This window comes from Vigna unguiculata, chromosome 4, assembly GCF_037176805.1.
Source record: "Vigna unguiculata cultivar grain cowpea cultivar isolate G323 ecotype 2 chromosome 4, ASM3717680v1, whole genome shotgun sequence".
Taxonomy (NCBI): Eukaryota; Viridiplantae; Streptophyta; class Magnoliopsida; order Fabales; family Fabaceae; genus Vigna; species Vigna unguiculata.
Window position 1 is genome coordinate 47,104,266 of NC_140795.1, and position 24,269 is coordinate 47,128,534.

The following is a 24,269-nucleotide window of genomic DNA, read 5'->3' on the forward strand; positions in this document are numbered from 1 at the left end:
ATCACTAATTAATTAGCCAATTTCTAAAATATACAAACATTTTTTATATTAATAAGAAAACAGTAATTCCCGTTGTACTCTAATTACATAAGCAAATCACAAAAGAAAAAAAAAAAATCTCTGATGGAATCAAAGGACTACAACAATTCCTTATACGATCTTCATGTAATTAGGAGGGTACTGCTTCTACTCCTTCGTGACTAGATTTTGCTTTATCCACATCTATTGTATATATGCTGTGTTGGATTTATATATTTTCTCCTATATATTTATAGTTTCAGAGAGATTATGGTTTTAGATATATATACTTTATATATATATAAGGTATTTGACCCCACTTTTATACTACAACTTTAAGATAATAATGTTATGAATTTTTATTCTTATATAGTGTTTAACTTTGTCTTTTTTATCTAATGTGAGACTTTGACTCACACTTAGACTATTCCCAACATGGTGTTCTGTTATAATATATATATATATATGAAATCTCATATCGACTAAAGATAAGACAATTTCATAATATATAAGTGGGATGCAAACTTTACCGGACACACAGGTTTTGTAGGACTGAAATAAGATTGAATTAGGCATAACTCTACTTCTATCGTGGTATGTATTAATCCAACTAAACACACAATCAATGAAAGAGGAACACACACTATTTATATTTGATATATAATGTAGAACCAGAAAGTACATGTATTCCATGATTTAATTCGGACATCACCCAGTGAAGGAAACAAAGGAAGGAGCAACACTTTCAATCCAAGACAGAAAGAGAAAAACAAAGTACTAGGAAAAGAAAGAAGCATACGAAGCTAGCATCACTTCTTTTTTCTGCCAAAGATTTTCTGAATTGTTATCTCATTGGAAGTGGAGGTGGAAGTAGAAGAGGCTGAAGTGGAAGATGAAGAAGTCGCAGTTCCACTTGCACCATTTGGTGGCTTTCGGAAGGGTGATAGAATCTGCTGAATGTCTATCTTTGGGGCCATTTGGATAGTGGTAGCAAGATCTTACACAAACAAAGAAACTAGAGAAGAAGAACAAAGGAAACACTAAAACTTTTGCCCTTAATTTGGAGATAAATTGCTGCCATGAAATGAAGATATTTATACCATCCACTGCATTGGAACATGTTCATTCACCATTTGAGTCCAAGACATGATTTAGTGATGAATATCTTTTGAAAAGATTCGTTACAGAGATATTACATAAATGAGATTTGAATATCATTCATATAAAGAGATTGACACCACTTTTAATCTAAAATCATTGATAAATCTTTTTTACCATTATCATTGAGTTTTTTTTTTCTCCAAGAAATTAAGAAGAAATTACCTAAATTTGATATGAGTTCAACCAACATAAGATGTTAGAATGATAATAAAAATAAGTTTTTATGGGTAAATGTTAGTTGTTGGTGGAGAGATTTGAACCCATTTTTCCTAACCTCTCTTTGTTACTCTCGATAGTTAGTAGGAGAAATTGAATGGACAATCTCTCACATCTTCTCTTCCAACTTTATCAGTAAACTATCTTATAACTCCAATAACAATAATAATAAATCATTTGACAAATATTAACATCATTTTCAACCTAAAATATTAAGTAAATAAGTTTACGAATCTTCGATCTTATGATATATATTTCTTCATTTCTACCAAATCTGATACTTAGCTTCAAATTTAGATTTCCAACATTTAGTTTGGAATTCTATGTAAAAATAAAATGAATTGGTTTACAAATAAGCTAATTTGTAAACGTTTTATGATATAATAGTTTTTATTTTTAATTTGTATAACTAGTTTTAATTTATATTAATCTATTTATGCTTTCTACTAGAAATAAGATTATATAAAAAAGTTTGTCCAGACGTCGTAACTTAGTTGAGTGACTAATATAATAACACACGCACTTTCACTAAATATATAGTAATTTAAAGAGTAGGGTTGAACACAGTAGTAGTTTTGAATGTCTTAAAATTCAAATTTTTAGTGGTTGATTAAAAAAAAGAAGTTAAACGTAAAAGTTCGGCATTGAAATATTCATTTCTATCAAAAAAATGTTAGTCCTTTTTTAATTATACATACTTATATACTATCAACTATATTGCTTAAATTTTAGCTTTATGTTTCAAATTTCAAATTTCAAATTTATAAAATTTTCTCACATAGATTAAATTGGTCTCATTAAAGAAGGTGATAAATTCTTTTAGCAATGGATTAGCGACTAAAATTTTGGTTACTATTTAACGACCGATTTATAATTTGGTTGCTAATTGATTTGTCACTAAAATTATTACAACTACATATCTTTTGTTTCTATTCCGGTCGCTAATATTTTAGCGACCAATTTTATACTTTTTAGTGATCAAAGTGGGTGATTGCTAAAATTCATTTTTTTTGAGTGGTATCAAATATATATATATATATTCATTTTTTGACCCTAAATCTAATGTCATATATATATATATATATATATATATATATATATATATATATATATAATCACACTCTCTCAATGAGCATAACCCATATGAAACATAAACTCATCACATTCCTACTTGTGTTTTCAATTATTTTACTATAAAAAAAACATAAAATAAGCTCCCAAATATTAGTGTTGGTTACGGTGTTCTAAACTTTGGGTTAACCAACTCTAATAACACAATTCAAAAGATTAATTTGAAAAAAAAATACATTATTTTCATTAATTTTATATTAAATAAATATTTGAGTTAATGTCAACTATATACATGGATATGTATGCTAACTAATGAGAGAAGATTATGTGGTTGAAGATACTTTACTTTTATACTGGAAAAGGTACTTTTATATTAGCAAAGGTATTGGAATTCAAGAACAACAAAAGGAATAAATACAACAACAAATGAATTTTTCCATCTTGTCCCTATTTCAAGAAAAACAATCATCAAGACAACAAGTGTTCGTGTAGACCAAATGCAAAATGTCACAAATGTAGTCAATTGGGACGTGTGGAAAAGATATACAAATACAAGATCCTTAAGATGTCGAGATTGTAGGATGGATGGTTGTAAGTTCCGCATCGACTAGAGATAAGGTCAATTTAGAGTATATATGTGGGTGTAAACCTCACCTTACAAGTCAGTTTTGTGGGATTAAAACTGATTATGAAAATTAACTTTTTATATCTTATATGTTCTTAAGATTATACAAAATTTGTTAAACGTTGCTCAAATGTCAGAGAAAGGTTGTAAGGTCTCAATTGAAAACAAAACTTTGTGTAATAAAAAATAATAACAACCTAAAAATATTCAAAATTCATATGAAAAACAAAAGATTTGCTTTGAATTTGATGAAGAAAGAATTGGCTAAAAATAAGAGAATATAAAAGAATAATCAAAAATAAAAAAAAAGATAGATATATTGAAGAATTTTGATGTTCAAGTGATGAAGGCTCACATCTAATCGATCAAAGGCTCAATGTTACTACCATGAAACTGTAACAGTGTTTTATAAAGATATTCGAGTAGCACATATATTACTTAATAAAATTATTAGTTGATTAATGATAAGTGTATCCTAAACTTTTATGTCTCTTCCTCCTAATTGTCTGTGAATTAATTTTATGAGTTTGTAACAGATGGGTGAAACTTAAACGATTATGAAAGAATATTAATTAAGGGAAATCGTGAGAATAAACCTAGTTCAAACTACAAGGTTGGAGATGTGAGAATATTGACATTTAGAAACATGAGAATATATATATATATATATATATATATATATATATATATATATATATTTTGTTTGGATCGAGTGCTTACCACTAGGTCAAAAGAACTCACGATCTTGATTCTGATACCACTTGTTAGGTCTAAGGAGGGAAGATGTTTACTGAAAGATACAACACCAATGAGACTTGAGCCCAACTAAGTAAGGCATTAACACCACTCTCAATCCAAAATCTTAAAAGCGGTGGATTTATGGGTTTTTATCTTTATATAGTTCTCTACTTTCTCATTTCTAGCCAATGTGAGACTTAGACTCACACTTGCATTCCTCAAGGATGAGTCTCTTCAACCACATTGGTACATCCCCTCCAGCAGAAGCATTTCTAACCACGAGTATTTTTTTCTACCTTTTATGTATCATCGTTCTTCTTAACGGGACATGCTTACATGAAACCCTTGCCACAAAGACTTTCGATTCAAGAACCATACTACATTCGTCTGAATCGATTTTAACATTTAGAAACATGAGAATACTATAATTGAAAACATATACACATGCGCATATATATATATATATATATATATATATATATATATATATATATATATATATATATATATATATATATATATATATATATATATATATATATATATATATATATATATATATATATTGATTTTGCTTTCTTAGTCTTTGAAATTCTGATTTTGCTTTATGCGAACAGAACTTGTTTTGGTTATATGTAAACATTAAAAAAATAAAAATCTGATTTTTTTTTTTATATTTTGAATCTAACTCTATTTAAAGTGCAAACAACAACAACTAGGTATCTCTACAAACAATTCATCTGTTCTTCTTTTTATACTTTCACACATTATCGTAGATGTATTATGTATATGTGCAAATATGTTGTAAAACAAAGCATGCATGCCTTTATAAAGATATATTAATAACTTTTGTTTAGGATCATGTACGTGCAATTATAACCAGATTAAAAAAAAGTGTAGTATGAGTTGCCACGTTACATGCTTTGCTTGCATTGTCTAGGCAAAGTTAACAGTTTTGCAGACAAAAAGTGTTGAGATTATAATAAAAAAATTGATTTGGCATATGAAAATCTTTTGTCTTCACACGTGCAGTTAAACAGTGGATGTCATTTGCTTTTCTGATGCTTTTGCTTCTGATTGAAGGAATCGTTCATGCATAAAAAGATGAATGGAATTTGAATCAAAGATGATGCAAAAACTCATTATCTTTATATGATATGTTCCTGTTTTCTTTATGAATTTCGATTCTTTATTTTTTCTGTGTGTTTTCAAAATTTATTAATTATGATCATTTATTTTAAAGTTTTAAAATATATTAAAAATATCCTTAAAATATCAAAGTGGTATATTTTAATGTTCAATAATGCTGTGTTTGGATGTACATGAGTACTATTCATGCAAATGGAAAGTGATTTGAAAACGTATTTGGATTTGTTTGTTTCCGCTGATTTGAGAGTGTAGATTTGTAAGTGATTGCAGAATTTGACACTCTCTAAAATGAAGAGAAGTGTAGGAAAAACCAAATCATCGTATTAAAATTATTTTATTACCCTCTCTTTTAACAATTTACTTTACTTATATTTATTATTATATTTATTAGTTTCTTTTTTCCTGTAGTAAAGATTCCAAACTGCATACCCTGCATAAGTGGTTCCTGCATATTACTTGTGTGGTTCACCGGTGCGTGATGCATTCTTCATAAATAAACTAATTTTATAAAATAAAATATATTTAAATAAATAAATATGGAGTTAAAATTAAACTGTTTATATTATAAATTATTTTAAGTTATAATTGATAATAATTATTATTTTAAGTTATTAAATTTTATCAATCACGTCATACACAGACTTTCATAAACTTTTCAATTTTCACTCATATCCACTCAAATCATATCATATTTCCTTTAATCCAAACAATCTTATCTTTACTTGCAAATCAACACAAATTCACTTTCAGAAATCCACACACCACATCCAAACATAACATAAAAAGACAATATCAACAAAACCCAATAGAAAAACTGGACCATTTATTAAATAATCTATTTGCACTTTTATGATGATGAGGCGACATATGTGTACATGCTATCCTAGATTTGTAGTGCAAATATGGCACATGAAGAGATTGATTGGTTTGGTTTGTTTGAATGTTACCATAACAAAAAGAGAAGGTTCACATTTTCTTTTCTTCTTTTAATATCAATGCCACTTTCTCTGCATGCGATCATAGGTGTGGCGTGCTTATTATGTATACTATTATATTAATATTATATAGAGAGAATCTACATTTCTAATCCAATTCTATTTTTGAAGTTTTTTTTTTTAATTATAGTAATTGTTATTAATTTTATCTTTTATATTTTTAAATTTAATCATTTTTTAATTTGATTATTTATTTTAAATTAAATTATTTTTAAACAAATAATTATTATAATAAAAATTATCTAAAAAATAAGCATTACCTATAATAGAATTGTAAAAATTATTTAAATTTAATTTTATAATTATATTAATAATTTTATTATTATAAAAAAAAGTAAACAATCATATACGTAACGGTATTTTCACTTATTGTAATAAAAATATCTCAACAATTTCTTTCAATCAGCCTTCTTTACCATATTTATAACAATATATAAAAAATATATCATTTTTTTATCCACATTTCATTTTTCTAATTTTATCCTTAATTATTATTTTAAAAATTAATTATTTTATAAATAATTTATCTTTAAACCGTTATTCTAACACCTTCTTTTATCTTTTAACAATTATTTTTAAAAAAATTGTACACATATTTTATTTTTTTAATTTTATATTTAATAACTATTTTAAAAATTAATTATATATTATTTATTGATTTTAACTCAAATTTCAATAAAAATTAAAAAATACGAATATATAAACACGACAATGCATGTGTTTTTGTCGGTAATAATATAAAGAGCTTTATAAGAAATACAATCTTATAAAATGTCACATTCTTTACCATAAGGAAGGGTGTATTCACAATCAATATCACTCGTACAATTAATTAATTAATTATTATCATTATTATTATATTTTAGCCTTCTAAGAAGGTCTAAAGAAACTCAACATAGCTAGGGTTAGAGATAAAAATGTTAAAGAAATGTGAAACTGTTTGACTTATTGCGTTTAACATTTACTACATAATACTATTAACACAAATAACAGAAGTTTATCATCATATATCACTTGTCTCTTAAATGGGTGAATACTAGATGTTTTTGAAACCAAACTAAATATAAAAAATAAAAAATTGATTAAAACCCTAAAAATATCAAAAAAGAAAAAAACATTTTAATATTTGGGATTCTCTGTTTTTTAATTAGTTTACATCGCTTTTAATTATTTCAATACAAGGGCAATACAAAGTCTTATTTAAGATTCAGATCATAAATTTTATATCACATTAACATACTTCTATGAAGAGATTGAAATGCAATGAAAATAACCCAGCTGGCTTTTTCTTAAGTGGTTGGTAATTGGCTAGTTGGCAACGATGTTGATGTTACTAATTAAAGCATGTTGATGTGTTGTGTGCAGTGTCTAAAAGATGAGGGTGCATGATTTTATACTTGCTAATGCAGTATCAAATAATAATTATGTTCATAACATGGAAATCTGTGCTGCTTTAGCACAGAAAATCTTGAGGCCCTTCCACTTAAATATCCTTACACACAAGACAGAATAATCCAAACAATCAACATCATGCAATCATACTAGTAATGCCACAGGCCCCACTGTTATCCTCCACCTTCCATAACTGGTAACACCAAGGCACCAAGATATAGGATTGATGTACCAATCTGAAAAAGAAATTAGTTTTCTGCCAACCAACAATTTTAACCAAGACCAAGATGAACCCTAACAAATCCACCAAATAAAGATCAAGCTTGCTGAAAATTAACAAAGTCGAGCAAAGTGACCAAATAGACCACACCAATGCATGCCGCACTAGGTACCCGATCCTTCTTAACCTTTTTTTTTTTCCTTTTAGAAGAAATTGAGTTTCTCCAAACACTGGTAGAGAACTGTGTGAAAACATGTCCAAGAATATATATATATATATGATATCAAAAGTATATCAAAGTAGAGAAGCTATAGAACATGAGAACAGATGGTAGCAATCCACTTTCTACAAATATTGGCGACTGTGACACTGCCAGCAATGTCATGACTGCTGCACTATCATCCATAAAAATAAGAAAGTCAGTAGCCAAACATTTTAGAGCCTGCCCATTTGGCCAATCTTTTACCAGCTGACACAGTCCTTGCCTTCCAACTTCTCTCTCCAATCTTCAGAAATAGTGGCTACTGTGACTCTGTCAGCAAGGCCTTGATTGCTGCACTTGTATCTCTATTTGGTGACTCATGCTTATGTTTTAACTGATGACTTCAGAGACAGCAAGGGGAATATCTGTCATTGATGGATCAACCACCCTTCCACTCCACCCCATCTCGCAGAAAAATATCGAATAAAGTTCATACATTTCATGCATGCAGTGATGACAGTTTTGGTGGTTGCAGTAATTGTGTTTGATCAGAATGTGATGAATAGTCTCTTTCCACATCCCAGCTGAGATACAGGAAATCCTCACAGCATTGCCAGGGGAATTGACGTTTTGGGCATCGTGTTCTTTGTTGCATTTCCTAAACAGAGACATGGAACTGACTTCCCCATTCTACCAAATTAATAGTCTTCTGTTTATATTCAATTTTTTTTTACCTATTTCAATAATTTTATTGGATTGATTATGTCTTGTTTCTAGAACAACTTATTCACACAAACACACATATCCATATATATCTATCGAAATTCATTATTTAAATCATATATTATTAAACAAAAAAAGTTCAATATATTTAAAGCTGACTTAAACCAAGCATTAGAAGTTCTTGATTAATCCATTTGTTAAACCTTATAAGTACTCTGTTGATCAGGTAAACAATAGCTTACACCAAGTCCTCGTTTTTAACGGAGAATATATTGCTTGAGCAACTTCTCAACTACTTGAATCTTACCTAAAACAAATTGTCTTATATTTGATTTGGGCTTACTGATTAATTCAGACATAGAAGTATACAACTAGAAAAACTTGATAGTATTCAGCTCGAATTCATAAATATTCAAGAGCCATCATTCACCAAGCCAGTGATAATGATAACTCATCCTCGTTAAGTGGCTATCTAGTAATGAACATCTCCCCTTTAATTAACATATGTGCGATTTTGAATCCAACATTAAATGAAATTCCAATATATTAATGCCTGAGGTTATATAATTGCGATCTGCAAATAAAGAATGTCAACTAAAATCTTAATGATTACACTATAAGAGCACTAAAGAATACTTTTAAAATTTTGTTAAACTGACTGAGAAGCAAGTTTTCTAGGAACTGACAACATCAACGAGCAATGGGTTCGACCAAAACAAATCAATTTTGCAATTACCTGAATTTACCTTGCCCAGACAGAGCAGGGTTGTGTGAAATGTTAAGTCGCCCCCCAAGGAAAGCTTAGTTTTAAATCTTACACCACATGTTTACTTCCTCAATTTGAAGCTCAAACCATCAGATCACAGAGACACTGATCATTGGAAAATGTCAACCCTTTGAGATGAAGTGAGATCATGAATTGAAAAGGCAGCACATCTTCAGTCACAAAGAAAAGGAAAAATGTTAGTTTGGATCTGCAAAGTCAAAATTGAAGATAAAACTATTTTTTCAAGAAAAGTCTTCAAATTTCACGATGCAACAATTTAGGCATGAACTATGAAGCTCCAAAAATACAAAGGATTACTAGAACTGAATTCCTGTCTGTTATAGTATACACTTACTAGAGGATATTTGGTTGTCCATCTAAGATCCAGGTTCAGATGATAATAATGTCAAAATTTTCATAAAAGCATCTAATTGTTGCTTCCACTGATAAATGGTTGAAGTTCTTTGAAGCAGATCAAAAGAAATGGGTAATTTAGAATCCTAGAATTCACTGAAAAGCTACAGGAATTGCCGAGCCGAGAAAGCTTTTTTCTTCAACAATACCGAAGAATCTCTTCTTTTTCTATGTTTTGATGGTGGATGACGTGATGAATCATTGCATTTAAAGACAGCTAAACTATACTAGCAAATAACAAGCAAGCCATTAAGGGACAGAGCACATAATTAATCGAGACTAAATAAAAAACAAGCAAGATTGACATGCCTAACCGGCAACTAATAACAACCTTCTAGAATAGAAAAAGACCACCGGATACGAAAGGTTTTCAGTAAGAATGCAATGCATGTGGATAATGTGAGAAACACGGACTTCAACTTTCAGTTTCAACAAACTTCTGCCTCAGCTCAACCAGCAACAGCTCAGTGGCCTCTCTCACTTTTTTTCGGTCCCAAAGTCCACCAATTACAACATTCCATATTTGTTCATCTGGAATGCACCCATCTAACACCATCTCATCAATAATTCGAGCAGCTTTGTGCAGGTCTCCTCTCTTACAAAAACATTTGACTAGACAATCAAAAGTGCCAACTTCAACCGAGATGCCTCTAGTACGCATACTCAGATACAACTGAAATGCACGAAGTGGATCAACATTATTACAAAGACCCTGGACTACCATGTTATGCATCCTAACATGAAGGCTCCAACTTGCTCGATTTGGTGAAATACCACCTAGCACCATCTCATCAATGAAGTTTGCAGCTTCTTGAAAGCTGCCTGCAGCACATAGGCCACTTATGACTTTTCCATACAACCCTGCACTTGGTTTCAAACCTTGAATTCTCATCCTGTCAAGAATCTGCACAGACTCACAAAGCTTTCCTTCTTTACACAGTCCACTGATTAAAGAACTATAAGTAACCATGTTGGGTAAATGGTTCTTTCTCGTCATCACTTCTAATAGCTCCATTGCTTGTGATGAATGGCCACCTTTGCACAAACCATCTATAAGAGAACTATAAGTAAAAACATTTGGTTCAATATCATTTCTTTTCATTTCTTCAAGCAATCCAATTGCTTCATCTAAATTATTAGATTGACACAAGCCATGTATCAAACTAGTATAAGTAACAACAGAAGCAGAGAAACCTTTCTGCTCCATCTCTTTGAATAGTTCCTTTGCCTCATCGATATTTCCAAGTCTACACATCCCATTAATCAATGTACCATAAGTATATGAATCAGGTTGGCACCCACGGTTGGGCATCTCCTGAAATATCCGTAAGGCAGAATCAACAGTCTCCTTGTTTTTGCAGAGGGCCTTGATCAAAATATTGATGGAAACAACAGTAGGTGGAAAACCCATTTCTCTCATCTCCCTGTAGAAACCAATAGCCCTCTTTACATGGTTTTCCTCCACAAGAATATCTAGTATTGTAAGGTAAGCCTTTTGAGTGGGTCTAAGCTGAAAACCTTCCATCTTGTGGAAAACCCTGATGGCATCAAGTGGCCTGTGCACACGTCCATAACCCCTGGATATAGTTAAAAGTATATCCTCTGTAACCTTACAATCTTCTTGCTTCATTCTCTCCAGCATCCCTTCTGCTGTTCTAAACTGATTCACTGCAACTAACCTGGAGATCATGAGACCAAAAGTTTCATGATCATGACGAAACCCATTAATATATTCAGCAGTTGCAGAATCAAATATAGTAACAGCTTTGTGCACGTCCTTTTCTGCTTTAATTAACTGCACAACTAGGGAATTTGTGATTTGCTTTGGCCACTTGAGCAGAGTTTTACTACCCATATTAAAATCAATTTGTATCACAATACTTAAAATTAAAATGGTTTGGACACTTGTAATGCTAGTTCACAAGATAGCTGCCTCCAATTTTCAAGTTTGTTTTATTCTTATGCATTTGGTTGAACAGGCCTCCTGCTATATCATGTCCATGAACAGTGAAGTATCAACCATCCGAGTACGACTGAATTGAAATGAAACCAGACAAAAATAAAAATTTAGGCTAAAAGGAAAATCTCTGTTCGAAATATTTAAATGAAAATCTAGCAAAATCTCCAAAAAGTAAATAAGCCTACCACATTACCTTGTTTTCTGGGAATGGAACAAGTCTTCGCTAAAAATAGATAAGCCGAACCATCCCAGAAAACAAGTTCGAAGCAAAAGAACCCAAAAAAAAACGACTTTGTTGGCGGCATAAGAGTTACCTTAAAATACAGACTAAAAACCCTGATTCCTAATGATCTGGAGAGCACTCGAAGGTGAAAAATCGCCTGAACATGGGGAAAATCGAAGCACCACTGCAGCAACAATGGCAGAACTCACTGCATTGGAAAAAAAATAAAATAAAATAAAAATCCCTATATTCTTTGTCGAAAATAAATAGGTAATGGAAAAACAAAAGAGAATAAAACGTACGTGATTAGTTGGTAGAGGGAAGCCTAAGGTTACAGAGGAAACTTCGATGTTCGATTGGGAGAATGAAGCCACTGAAAAGGAAGCAATAGGATTTTGTTTAGTTTAGGTTTGGTTTGGAAGAAGAGAATGAATGAGCAAAGAACCAGAGAGAGTGTGTGCAGAAGAAATAGGATTTTGTACTTCAATGATTCTCCATCCATTCTTCTTTTGGAGTGCAATTTTCATTCTTCTTGATCAAAATTTCATCTGGCCTGCTTCTTGTTTTGTTCCTGATGTTGTTGCTGCACCATTTCCAATTTTGTATTACAAAACCCTAGATTTCACATCCCAATTTCCATTTAATGCAAGGCTTTCAAAAAATTTAACTATTATTTTTAAATTTTATAACAATTATAACTACACTAAATAAAATCAATTTATGTAAACAAATAAATTTAAAATATTATAAGTTAATGTGATAGAATTTTTAAGAATTAGGCTATAAGTATATATTATGACTACTATGATCATATATTTATGAGAAATAAATAAATATAATTTATATTCTAATAAAATAAATAAAATACTCAATTGACATTTCCTACATTTTCTCAATTATTGTTATATTTTGGTAAATAAATTCATTAAAAAAATAATTTACTTTTTATAAATTACATAGAAGAACAAATGTATATTAAATTTTGTAATTGTGAGACCCTTTTTCTTTAACTATTTTCTAAAGTATAGAAAATAGTCTCACCCAAGTCACTTTCCTTTTTCCTCATCTTTCTCTATGCTTCCTCCACTCCTCCAAAATCTTGAGTTCTGCCGATCATCTAAAACCACCCATTTCTTGTCTTGTGGTAGCAGGCAGGTTTGAAGCCAGGGCAGGATCTTCCCTCCAAGCCGAACATCCTCCCCCTTCATGTAAATTAGTTCTCGTTTCCAATTCCCATTAATTTCCAATTTCTGGAATGTTATCCCTTTATGAGTTAAATCAAGGATCCCATCCCTTCTCTGTGATTTTGTATTCCAGTTCATTAGGTGTTGTGCAGTTGTGAGACCTTTTCTGTTAGGGGGTTTTCTTCTCTGCAATCCAGTGTTGTCTAAAGGTAAGGGAAGCTATCTTGTTTTCTTGAATTTCGTATGATAATCATTTCTGGTGCTTTAGATTACATGATTGGGTGTTGAATAAGTGCTTGAATTGTGAAATTGAGTGTGTGATTGAAATTGTGCACAATTTTGTGCTTCTGCATGTAAGAACAGATTGGGAATCTGGTGTTTTCGCCTAAGCGAGCAGCTCTCGCCTGAGCGAAAATACCAGAAACTCATCATCACTATGCGATACGTGTATCAGATACGACACGTATGCGATATGTCGACACATTTATTTTCAAAATAATAAGATATGATACATGATATATGAATATTAAAAAATGTACAACAATTCTTAAAAAAATATAATAATTATATGATTATTATTGTGTGAATCCAAATTTCCTAATTAGAGACCAACTATTTTTGTAGTCAAAACCTAATAGATAATGTTAGTGACCAAATTGAAGTATTGATAAAATATCCTAAAGTATCGGACATGATACGTGTCAGACACGGATACGTGATCCAAATTGAAGTATCGGTGCATCATAGCTTGTCAATAAAAGACAATGGGTAATATAGTAATTTTGATAATATCTTCTTTTCTTAATATGTAATAGATTAGTTAATATACAGTTTTTTGTTTTTTGTTTTTTTCCTTTTATAATTAGTCAGTATCCAATTATTTTTCCAATAAAAAAGTTTACCGAATTATTTTTTTCAATAAACCAGTTTAACCGATATTTAGAATAGGGAAATGCATGGCCTATTAGCTCAGTTGGTTAGAGCGTCGTGCTAATAACGCGAAGGTCACAGGTTCAAGACCTGTATAGGCCATTTGTTTTTTTGGTAGTCAAAATCTTGGTAGCTAATAGCTAATGTAATCTTAGTCTAAGCGAGACAGCTTAGTCTAAGCGAGAATTCGCTCAGAGTTTGGGTTGTTCTCTGTTTCGAGTCTCGCTCAGGTGAGAATGATCCGCCTAAGCGAGAGAGAGTCTCGCTCAGGTGAGAATGATCCACCTAAGCGAGAGAACCCTTTCACCTGGGCGAGACCTTCTAGCTTGAGCGAGAACCACTGTAGCTAAGTGCTTATTTTCTGTTTATGCTAGATGAAATTATACCTGAAATGTGAAAGTGTGGCTTTGATAATGATATGTTTGGAATGGTGCTTTTGGCAATGAGTGTAGCAGAAATGTATGAATTTGATTATGAGAAGGTGCGGTTGAACTAGAATTTCAAGGGAAATCCTATAAGGAGTATGTTTTTAGTGTATGTAAAGTCATAAGGACTCACTATTCGAGGTATCCTAAAACTCCAATAATCATTCGAGCTTAGATAGAGCAGAATGGATTATGTCGTGAGGAGTAACACGAGGTCCTAGTCTTTGGACTTGATCAAGTCTTAGACTTAGAAGGGGACTTACCCTGTGAGTGGTTAGGTGATAGCCCCTTGAGGCCAAACTCTGTAGAGTTTAGGAACCATCACAGGTGCATGTCACCAAGAGGTCTAATGTCGCTTACATAATCCGGATATTGAGTCTAGAGTCATATATATATGTGTTGTGATGTGGTGGTTTAAGTGATTCTGGTGAAAATGAGAAAAATTGCATGGTATTTATAATTGAGCTGCATGTTTCTTTTAATCAAATTAGCTTACCCTTTATTTTCTCTGTGTGTTTTGTGTTTGGTTCTTTTCTTGCAATGATCATTGTGGTGTAAGGAGATAAAGATGCAAGTGAAGATACTCCTCTCTTGGATAGGAGTAGAGAGTAGAATGGGACTTCGATAATAGTCCTTGTTTGCGTTTTGCTCATGAAACTTTTGTTAGCTTTTTCTTAGAATAGGATGTACGTGTAGTTGGTATTTCTTACGGTTATGTGGATGACTGTACCAATACGTTATCTTGACTTATTCATGCTATCTGTTATATTCTATCATGATATGATATTTTATTTAGTAGTGTGAAAACTATTAAATGAGATGTTACAACAATGTTATTTATAATTTTACTTATAAATTGGCATAATCAAATTTTAATATTATAAATTCAAAAATATAACATTAAACATATTTTTAAAATGTGAACTCAAAAATTTTATCTGAATTTTAAATTGATTGTGCTAGTATGTTTTAGTTTTAATATTCGTTTAAGTGAATTTGATTACGAATAAAATTTTCAGTTAATTTAATTTTCAAATTGCAATGAGTACATGACAAAAAAAAGGAAAATAGATCATGAAACATGAAGAGATTTTCAAGAATAGTGATTAAATGTAATAAATGACTAATCTTAATATATACATATAATAAATTGTTCAATTATCTAAATTTTTTTCAAAATACATAGAGTTTGTAATAAACTATTGGAAAAAAAAATGCATCACTTAACATACCAAGTTGAATAGACCTTTTGCTTTCTTTCAACAAAAAGTTTTAAAGGGAGAAAATAGTCTCATTTGAGCATTAAGCATTAATATGCATTTGCTTCTACTAATTTGAAATTAATATTGTCAAATACTTCCTTAAAATGTGTTTAAAAAGTATCCAAGTTTTTAAAACAAATACAACAACTTGATAAAAATAAAATGTAAAAAATGGAGACATTAGGTAAACTAAAAATGAAAGTTGTCTTCTTTTTCATGTTCGAGTTATGCCTGGTCATTTACCAGAACAATTTTAAACTCAGCAACATGTTGCTTTCAATTTTCATGAATCTTATCTGGTTAGTCAGGACCATAAATTAAAAAGATTGATGTTTGAACATCAAACAAAACTGTAGTCAGGAACAACTAGAATTAGACTTTTACAACACTCATCAGCAAAAACTATTTCATAATTATTTCACTTACAAAAGCATCTACGCCTAGAGGAAATATTTCTTCCCAGATACCTTTGTTACTCTAATAACTTCCCTAAAAAGAGGTGTGAAAGAGTAAAATTAACAATGGTGAAAAGGTCAAAATACTGTTCTGCTTTCAGCTTTGTCAAGGAACAGCTCCAAGTAAGCATGAGCAGAAGTGGAAACTTAAGCAATGTCAACATCAATAACCATTGACTTATCCTCTGAAGCAAAGTTAGTTTCTGGAGCTGGTGCAGTCTCCCCAAACTGAGTTGAATTGGACTTAGATTCTGTGGCTGCAAATGGACTCCTGGTGTGAGGAGCAACACTAGTGTCAACTTCCATAGCAGAAGCTCTGGGAGGTGATGGTGGTTGCACCTCCACATCCGGATAAGCAGCCTTAAACCTTGCTCGGAGCCCCTCGTCAACCAACCTTACACCACTCAATTGATTACCAAGAGACATCCATCTGAGGGAGAACAAGGAAGAACACAAACAATCAACAATAACACCAACAGTCTATAATTTCTACCTAGATGATTTTTAAGCCCTAAACCAACAACTAGTTTACTTCTATCTTTCTACCAGTTTAGGTCCTTACAACATTATCATGTAAACTCAGCTTACAAAGCATAAAAAACCATGACATAATTAGACTATCCTCAATCTCAATCAAACTATTTCATGAATAGCATGAAAGAAAATCTCAAAGGAAAATACACCAGTCAAGAAAACCAACCCTGCATGAGTATTGTGCATGCGAGCAAATAGTTCTAGCTTTCTTGTTCTTGGACTTATCCTCTCCAGCATAGGATACATCTACAGGAAAACATTGACAACTTTGAAAATGTTAAGAATGTGAATTATTTATTTTTAACGACAGGAACAAGAATGACATTGTTATAGGTGAATATTATACAAACCTCATCCGGTTTACGACTTGTTTCCCTGACCTCAGCAACAATAACATCTGTGTCAATGTTTCTGTTCACTTCAGGATCACCCTTTATTCCAACTAGACAATGTTCCTTACTGTGATTGAGCCAGTGACCGGTGCGCCCAGTTCTGATTATTCGCTGAAGTTGATTTGTTTTCACCCAAATAATCTCCTCAACACGTTTATATCCCCAAAGTTCCAAGCTGGATGGAGCATATCGAATTTAGAAACCAAAAAAGAATTATTAATAAAAGACAACCTTATACGAAAATCAGGTAATAGATTTTTCTGCAAAATAACAAATAGCATATAACGAAACACAAAAGCAATACCATTCTCGTCCAAGTTCCATTGCACGTCCAGTGACCCATAGAAAAATAAGTCCATCAGTTTGCAAAGCAGGGACATTAAGACTGCGCATTTCATCATCAGCCATTGTTCCATAAGGCAGTTCCATGTGAATGTCCCATGGTGGATCTGCCATTATTACTCCAAATTGACCTAAAATGTCCATTCTAAAGTTACGTATATCACAGTTGATCCATTGTGGTTCACCAAGTTCCACTTCTGAACAATATTCAGCACGCTGAGGCTTTAGTGGTTTGGGAGGAGGAGGAGCACCCATCATTGTTGGAGACACATCAGGTGTAGGGTCATACTCATAGTGAACATACTTGCATGTCTGTCAAAGGACAAAAGGAACAATACACAACTCAAACTGAGAATAAGGATTACTAAAATGAAAATAATTTCAAAATAAAAGAGTCGGGTAAAAATCATGCCTTCATGTGTCTGCAAGTATCAAGAAAAGAACAGTCTCCCAAATTGATGTCAGTATGAGGAGCAATAATCCGTCTAAAATGAACCTGGCAGAAGAAAGATGATTAATGCATGTCAAGAAAGGCTAACAGAAAAAGTAAACACCAATCTTCATGGTTAGATTCCATTTAAAACCAAATAATCAGCATATTAGTTTAAACCAACAGAGATACAAAGAGTTTGAAATAAAATCTAAAAGATGGAAAAACAATAAAATAATGTCATTATCACAAACCTTATCACATGCAATAAAGGAACCAGATTGACGTCGGCAATCCTCTTTAGTCAGTAAGTCACAGTATTGTCTGACCTGGGAACCACCTTTTGTTTTGAACTGAAACAATCCATAGTAAAAGAGATGAATTAGATTAAACTGTAGAAAATTGCACCAAAGCTGAAATCAAGCATAAGGGAAATATTAGCATAGACCCTATTAATGTAGGCAGTGAGTTCAAACCTTAGCGGCTACAGCAGTTTCCCTTGCAGTTGGACGGTGAATTAGGTCCAAAAGCTCCTCACCAGTTTTAGATTTTTGCATCTCCCTAAACGACTTCTTATTCAACAAAGCCTCAAGATCTTTCATATCGTCCTCTAAAGTTCTTGGTTTTTGTGCCATTGCATTAGGACTACTCCCTTGTGCATTTGGCCCCATTGGGAGTCTGTGCATTGAAGGAATACTCATACCTCTATGCGTCCCCATCATGCCCATTACCCTGGGTGCCCCCCTTGGTGCACCTGGAAACATTGGCTGCAACCCTGACATATGAGGGTCCCCATGGGGTATCCACATGTCAGACATTGGCCTCAAGACTGGCCTTCCCATCCCAAGCAAACTACCATTCACATTTGTACCACTGTTAGTGATTTGTTGAACTTGATTTTGATTTACATTCCCATCTCCAGAACTTGATTCAAGCCGTTGATACTGTGCACTTTCTGGCAATTCCCTCAAAAGTCTGGTCCGGTCTATATTCAAAACCATGATTCTTGCCTTGCCACTAACCACAAATTCCTCCACTTCAACACCACCGTTATCATCTGCCATTGACCTTAAAGCTATCTCCACTGCAAGTATTGCCCCTGAATCCCCTCCAAGCTCCTGAAGCGCTGCCTTTTCTGCTGGTGTTACTGCCTGATCATTTTCCAATTTCCTTGACACAGTGGAAGAATCAATTGGTGAGAAGGATACTCGCCCTAATAGACAAACAGCAACCAGTGATCGAACCACCGCTAATGGACTAACCTTCTCAGAATCTACTTGAGATGCTGGGTTTGAATCGATAGATGTTTTGAGTTTTTGATTCCTGGGATTTGTCAAGTCAGCTTCAGTAGAGCCATCAGCGTAGGATTCAGAATTGGAACGATGATTTAGTTCAATAGGTTTTTTGGGGTTCAATTTAGGATCAGGCAGAGGCAAAACAGGTGTAGGATAAAAAGGACGATGGTTGAAAGAAGACACAACCTTGAGAGAAAGGTCAAGGGATGAAACAAGATTAGGTATTACTGCTTGTATAGAAGCAAGCATCTCCATGTGAGCCTTGTGTTGGCTCTCTATGCGAGCTTCAAGCTGTTGCCTCATATCTTTAACAGCAGCTATGGGGTCTTCATTACCGTCTGGTTGTGTTTCCATGGATTCCTACGTAACACGCAATTCTGCATCACAATTCCAGACATTCGGGTTATCAAATACGATTGTTCAACAAGCAAAAAAATACATATAAAAACAAGATCCTTCAAAAGAAAAACTTTGTATAGTAATGGCACCTAGAAACAATAATATTCAACAAATCCCTTACCCTTTAGAAGAACCATGAGAGTTATGTGGTGGAAAGTAAAAAAGGTAGATTATGACTTCAATTGTCAACAAACCATCATACACAACTATGAAATCAGCGATAAAAATTCACATAATTTTCACATAAAATGTCAGAATAAGAAAGTATTCCATACAAATTTTTGGTCCCAAAATCACCCAAAAAAGTAAAGCAGAGAGAGAAAGAGAAGGTTTCCATGAAAAGCCTTGGAAATTATATCATCGTGGAGTGAGAGCTAGTTTCTACAATTAGAGCAGCAATACAAGCAGGGTCTATTGGTCTATCAGTTCCGCCATGAATTGCTAAAAAAAAATTTAGATTAAACACTTCACTACTACAAATGAACCAAACACCAACGATCCAAGAGATTAACAAAAATTTCTTTACCTACACCAGACTCAATGATGATCCAAAAGTCTGCAACAATAAGATAAGAAGAAGATATGTCGTTAGTTAGCGTGCAAGAGTAGGCTTGATCACAAAAGTTAATGAAGATTCCCAATTAGGGTCTTCAAAGTAAAATAAAATAAATTGCACTATGTATGGTAATCAGATAAAGACACAATAAACCCCACCACTTGCACAGGATATAGTCTTAATCATAAATATTAACATTAACATTAATAATACACAAACCACTTGTTAAGAAAATTAAATAAAATTACTGGAACAAAATTTGTTCATGATTGGTTCAAAAGTCAAAGTAGTTCAAGTTTCTCTTACATACTTCAAACTTATACACGAAAAGTTTATAATTCTTCATGGATAAACTTTTTTGACAGTGCAGATTGAACACTTAAATAAAGGTAGCATTTGAATGAACACAAATACTTGTGTTCAACAGAGAACAACAATAACATGCATCTATTTTTTTTCTTTTAAAAATTATATTTTATTTATAGTCAATAAAACTTAAAAGAGCATCAATCTTTTTGCCTTACATATATTTTGTCAAGTGGATATAGAACAGAAAAAGTGTAGAAAATTAATGTGGAAATCTATTTTTGTTCTGATGGGGCAAGCATGAAGAAAGCATAGTCCTAATGATATTAGTTGTGAGGGAAAGATTAGTTAAATTGTGGTAGAAATTAGCCATGCGAAGTTTGAGGAAGTGTGTGTACATGCACATACCCTACCCCACCGTTTTCTCTGACTAAAATAGTACAAGTCCTAACAACCTACATTAGCACTTCCTAGCTTCGAACAGAACCTAATCTTTCAGCCTCTTAAACTCACCCCTATGTAATGATACAAGTCCATGTGATCTTTAAATCCTTGGTTTCCACCCCCCACATGCATAATCAAAATTAACTGAAAAGGAAAACCATCAGTGAAAAGTAGTGCCTAAGAAACCAAAGTGGGAGGAAAAATTTCTGAGCGCCGCCAGTGTAATCATTCATTCAAAATGATAATCACAAGGGACCAGAATCTCTCCAACTTCCCATAAATTTCTACAATTTCAAAACTAAAACATGCTGCAACCAAAAAGCAGCTTTATCAACCCTCCTGCGGGGAGATCTTTGCTATTTATTACATGTTGGGTGGAGAACTATCCATCTAAACCTCTAAATAAATTTCATGTGCATTTCAACTTATCAGTCTTTTAGTCTTTTCCCATTTCTTAAAATCTTCACCCAACACTGTACAGCAATAGACCAAACAGGAACATGTGCAAAGATCCTAAACCCCTTTTTGACTTCCATCCAAATTCAATGATAACTTTGCAAAAATTATATTTAAATGGCTTTCTTCTTTATCAGGTTTATAGTATTTTCCAAATTCTTACAAATTCTCATGCAGGATCGTAAAAAGGAAACATGCAAAGATACTAAAAAACCCATTTGCAAAGATACCTGCTGAATATGTCAGTTCAGCTAGCACTTTTGTTTATCAGAACCATAACATGTTAAAAAGATAAATAAAAAAGAACAACATCGTTTTTTCTTTCCTAACTTTCACTTACAATCATTACCAGACGAGGTAAACATGGCAAAAATACATAAACATCCATTCACAGCAATAAGCATAGAAAAGGGTAAAAAAAAATTAAGCAACATAGTAGAATCCTTACAAGCCAATGTAAAAGGCAATAAACAAAAAAGTGTTGCATACAACAACTCCAACCTTATACATATGAAGCAACTAGTTTTAAAAGGGAATAACTATTACATACGCAGTTAAGAGACAGTGGTTAGTACATTTACATATATCAGACAATCACTACACTGGCTTCGAATAACTGGTAGCTCAAACACTTAAAGACGCATTTGGTGAAATACCGTTCAGCCAACCAATAAGAAACTTATTTATAATTGAACCAAAGACCCAGTGAACCAAAAGATGATAAGATAATCACTTACTGTATAGTAATCTTACTATACAATTGCTATACAAGATTGTGATAGGATTGGTAATTGCTAAACACTGTTAACAGCCTGATGTACTCCAAATGGGTATATCACTTTTCACTTGTCACCAAAGCTGTGAAGGTCAATGTCTCATCTTTTTTTATTTAATTTATTAATTGAAACAAGAGTGAAAAAGGTGTTATCAAACATAAAAGTAATATTTTTATATTTTACTTTAATAACAACTTATATTTGCAGTAAATTTTTAAACTTTATTATAATAGTTAAGAATTACACGGACCCTACATACATACTAAGCCATGAACCATGGTACAAGTAGTTTTAAAATGGTGTTGAGGAAGTCTTTATTCAGTTGAAAGATGGAAGCAAAGTATGGATCCTTTCGGTTTCACCCAGCATCCCCACAAAACAGGGGAAGAGAAAAGAGAAGAAGGAAAAAACATAACAGAGAAAGCAAGATGAAAGAAAGGCCATGAGTTTCAGTATGGCCGCAATAACCTGTCTCGTCCTGTCTGGGATCAATGTGACTTAGATGCAAATTAAAATATGGATTCAACTCCTAGGCCCACCTCAAGACATGGGGACAAAGAGTTCAAACACCCACAATATTTGGCTGGTTAACATACAAACCAAAATATTTCAAGAAAACACACATTCACAAGCAGAGTGTGGTTAGGTCAACACCCACAAAACATATTACAAAAAAGATTATTTCTTTACAAGACACAAAAGAGTAAATTCAATTTCTGACAATCATATACCCAACCAATTAAATTCTCACTAGAAATTCAGAAAACTGAAAAATTTGGAAGCTAGGTTGAAGGGTCGATTTAACGACACTACACATATTCTTATGAAAATAAAAAGTCTTTAGATCATTACCAGGACTCTTCAATTCTGCGTCTAGTCGTTGTCGTGCTGTGGCGGCTGCGTTGCCTTCGTCGCCGTCGAGGTGTCACGGTGGAGGGAGGAGAACGGAGCAGAAGAGAAAGACGCGAGAGTGTTCGCTCGCGAGAGTGTTGTTGTTTGCGATGTTGCAGAGAAGAAGAGTGTTGTCAATTTCTTCTGATGCCTTGCCTCACTCACTCACTCCAAAGTTCAATTTGCACACCAACTCTACTAACTTCGGTCAGGGGTAAGCAAAATGCGAGAGACCCACCCAAACTGAAAATTCCGAAAAGTATAATTCATCACGGTCGAATTTTGATGAAAACGGATAAAAAAAAAAGGGTTCAATATGTATATATGATCGGGTGATCCAATGATAATTTAATTAAAATAATGAATTAAAAAAGGATAAAAAATAATAATTCAAAATATCATTATCTTAAATTAAAACTAAAAAGCCCAACTCACTTTTATATTATATTATTGACTCCTTCGTCAGTGGTACTACATATTAATGGTGCACCTTCACTAAACCCTCACATTATTATTAAGAGTGGATAAAAAATCTAATTTTTCTGATCCAATTCATTTTTTCTATGATCCAATCCATTTAATATCCATTCTATTAAAAATCCAATCCATTTAAAATTTCATTTTATTGGATCTGGATATCAATCTAATCTACATTTTATATATTTTATGGATTGGATATTCATTCTCGAAATCTAGATAATCCAAAATATCCAATCCAAATTTTCACTTTATATTTTTTGTTAGGTTAAGCTAAAGGTTGAGACGGACTAACCAAAATTTAGTCGTATTTGATTGAATTGGCGTGACTCTATACAAAATTTAGCCGAATTAGGCCAAATTCTGTCAAGTCAGTCCCGATCGAGATTTGACCCAGTTGGTCCTGGACAAAATTTGGAAGTATTCGGCCAAATCTGTCAAACTCTTTGGTGTTAGCACTATGGTCACAAATTTGGATCCACATCCATTATTTGGATCCAAAATGGATGTGGGTTAGATTTTCGATAGTGCTGACACCATAAAATTTGACAGATTTTTTGTTGAGGCCAAATTTCAGCATGGGATGAACTTGGATGACTTTCGAACGAATTTCGGTCGGGAACAACATGACCAAATTTGGGCTAAGGTCGACTCGAATGATAGCAAACATCTGCAAAAGATTCAAATTACTGTTGTTGCATAAGGTTAGTTTTCCTATTTCCGGTAAAATAATGTCCTTTCTCTTCCTTTTTTTGATCAATAAGAAACTATTATCTGAAGAAGAATAAACAACAAAGAAGAACCTTAGCTATACTGCAACAAGTAAACCAAAGCACCATTAT

The 24,269-nt window shown here is 32.6% G+C and overlaps 2 protein-coding genes, 1 long non-coding RNA gene, 1 other non-coding gene and 1 pseudogene across 10 annotated transcripts; 3 read left to right on the top strand and 2 right to left on the bottom strand.

Moving 5' to 3' along the window:
- Window positions 1-7,384: 7,384 nt before the first annotated feature.
- LOC114181957 (Pentatricopeptide repeat (PPR) superfamily protein) lies at window positions 7,385-12,505 on the bottom strand. 6 transcript variants are annotated; one of them, XM_028068653.2, is made up of 6 exons: window positions 12,356-12,505; window positions 12,176-12,246; window positions 11,965-12,081; window positions 10,022-11,723; window positions 9,247-9,446; window positions 7,385-8,445 (listed from the first exon to the last, which is right to left on the bottom strand). In XM_028068653.2, the coding sequence occupies exon 4, from the start codon at window positions 11,543-11,545 to the stop codon at window positions 10,106-10,108; it is 1,440 nt and encodes a 479-aa protein (XP_027924454.1). In that variant the 5' UTR covers window positions 11,546-11,723; window positions 11,965-12,081; window positions 12,176-12,246; window positions 12,356-12,505; the 3' UTR covers window positions 7,385-8,445; window positions 9,247-9,446; window positions 10,022-10,105. The 6 variants fall into 6 exon arrangements, with proteins under 6 accessions (XP_027924454.1, XP_085528862.1, XP_027924456.1 ...); XM_085672736.1 differs by having other exon boundaries at window positions 7,385-9,446; window positions 10,022-11,369; window positions 11,965-12,057; XM_028068655.2 differs by having other exon boundaries at window positions 7,385-9,446; window positions 11,965-12,057.
- LOC146887306 (protein DMP4 pseudogene) lies at window positions 7,903-8,489 on the top strand (annotated as a pseudogene).
- Window positions 12,506-12,906: 401 nt separating the features above from the next.
- LOC146887307 (uncharacterized) lies at window positions 12,907-15,185 on the top strand. The gene is made up of 2 exons (XR_014994193.1): window positions 12,907-13,081; window positions 13,191-15,185. It is a non-coding gene; the product is annotated as an uncharacterized LOC146887307 (long non-coding RNA).
- Window positions 14,016-14,089, top strand: TRNAI-AAU (transfer RNA isoleucine (anticodon AAU)). Its single transcript has one exon. It is a non-coding gene; the product is annotated as a tRNA-Ile (tRNA).
- Window positions 15,186-16,027: 842 nt separating the features above from the next.
- LOC114181972 (putative N(6)-adenosine-methyltransferase MT-A70-like) lies at window positions 16,028-23,232 on the bottom strand. 2 transcript variants are annotated; one of them, XM_028068688.2, is made up of 9 exons: window positions 22,912-23,232; window positions 20,048-20,077; window positions 18,304-19,499; window positions 18,082-18,180; window positions 17,810-17,893; window positions 17,360-17,709; window positions 17,014-17,230; window positions 16,830-16,909; window positions 16,028-16,559 (listed from the first exon to the last, which is right to left on the bottom strand). In XM_028068688.2, exons 3-9 carry the CDS (start codon window positions 19,474-19,476, stop codon window positions 16,277-16,279), a joined length of 2,286 nt encoding a protein of 761 aa, XP_027924489.1. In that variant the 5' UTR covers window positions 19,477-19,499; window positions 20,048-20,077; window positions 22,912-23,232; the 3' UTR covers window positions 16,028-16,276. The 2 variants fall into 2 exon arrangements, with proteins under 2 accessions (XP_027924489.1, XP_027924490.1); XM_028068689.2 differs by lacking the exon at window positions 20,048-20,077.
- Window positions 23,233-24,269: the final 1,037 nt, after the last annotated feature.

Bases quoted from the DNA above. Each gene is read 5' to 3' on its own strand.
- LOC114181972 (XM_028068689.2), bottom strand. From the start codon at position 19,476: ATGGAAACACAACCAGACGGTAATGAAGACCCCATAGCTGCTGTTAAA. The intron at 16,910-17,013 runs GTTTGTATAATA...GTTTTCCTGTAG, and splicing joins CAAGTCGTAAACCGGATGAG to ATGTATCCTATGCTGGAGAG. The intron at 16,560-16,829 runs GTTGGTTTTCTT...GTTCTCCCTCAG, and splicing joins ATGCACAATACTCATGCAGG to ATGGATGTCTCTTGGTAATC.
- LOC114181957 (XM_028068655.2), bottom strand. From the start codon at position 11,545: ATGGGTAGTAAAACTCTGCTCAAGTGGCCAAAGCAAATCACAAATTCC.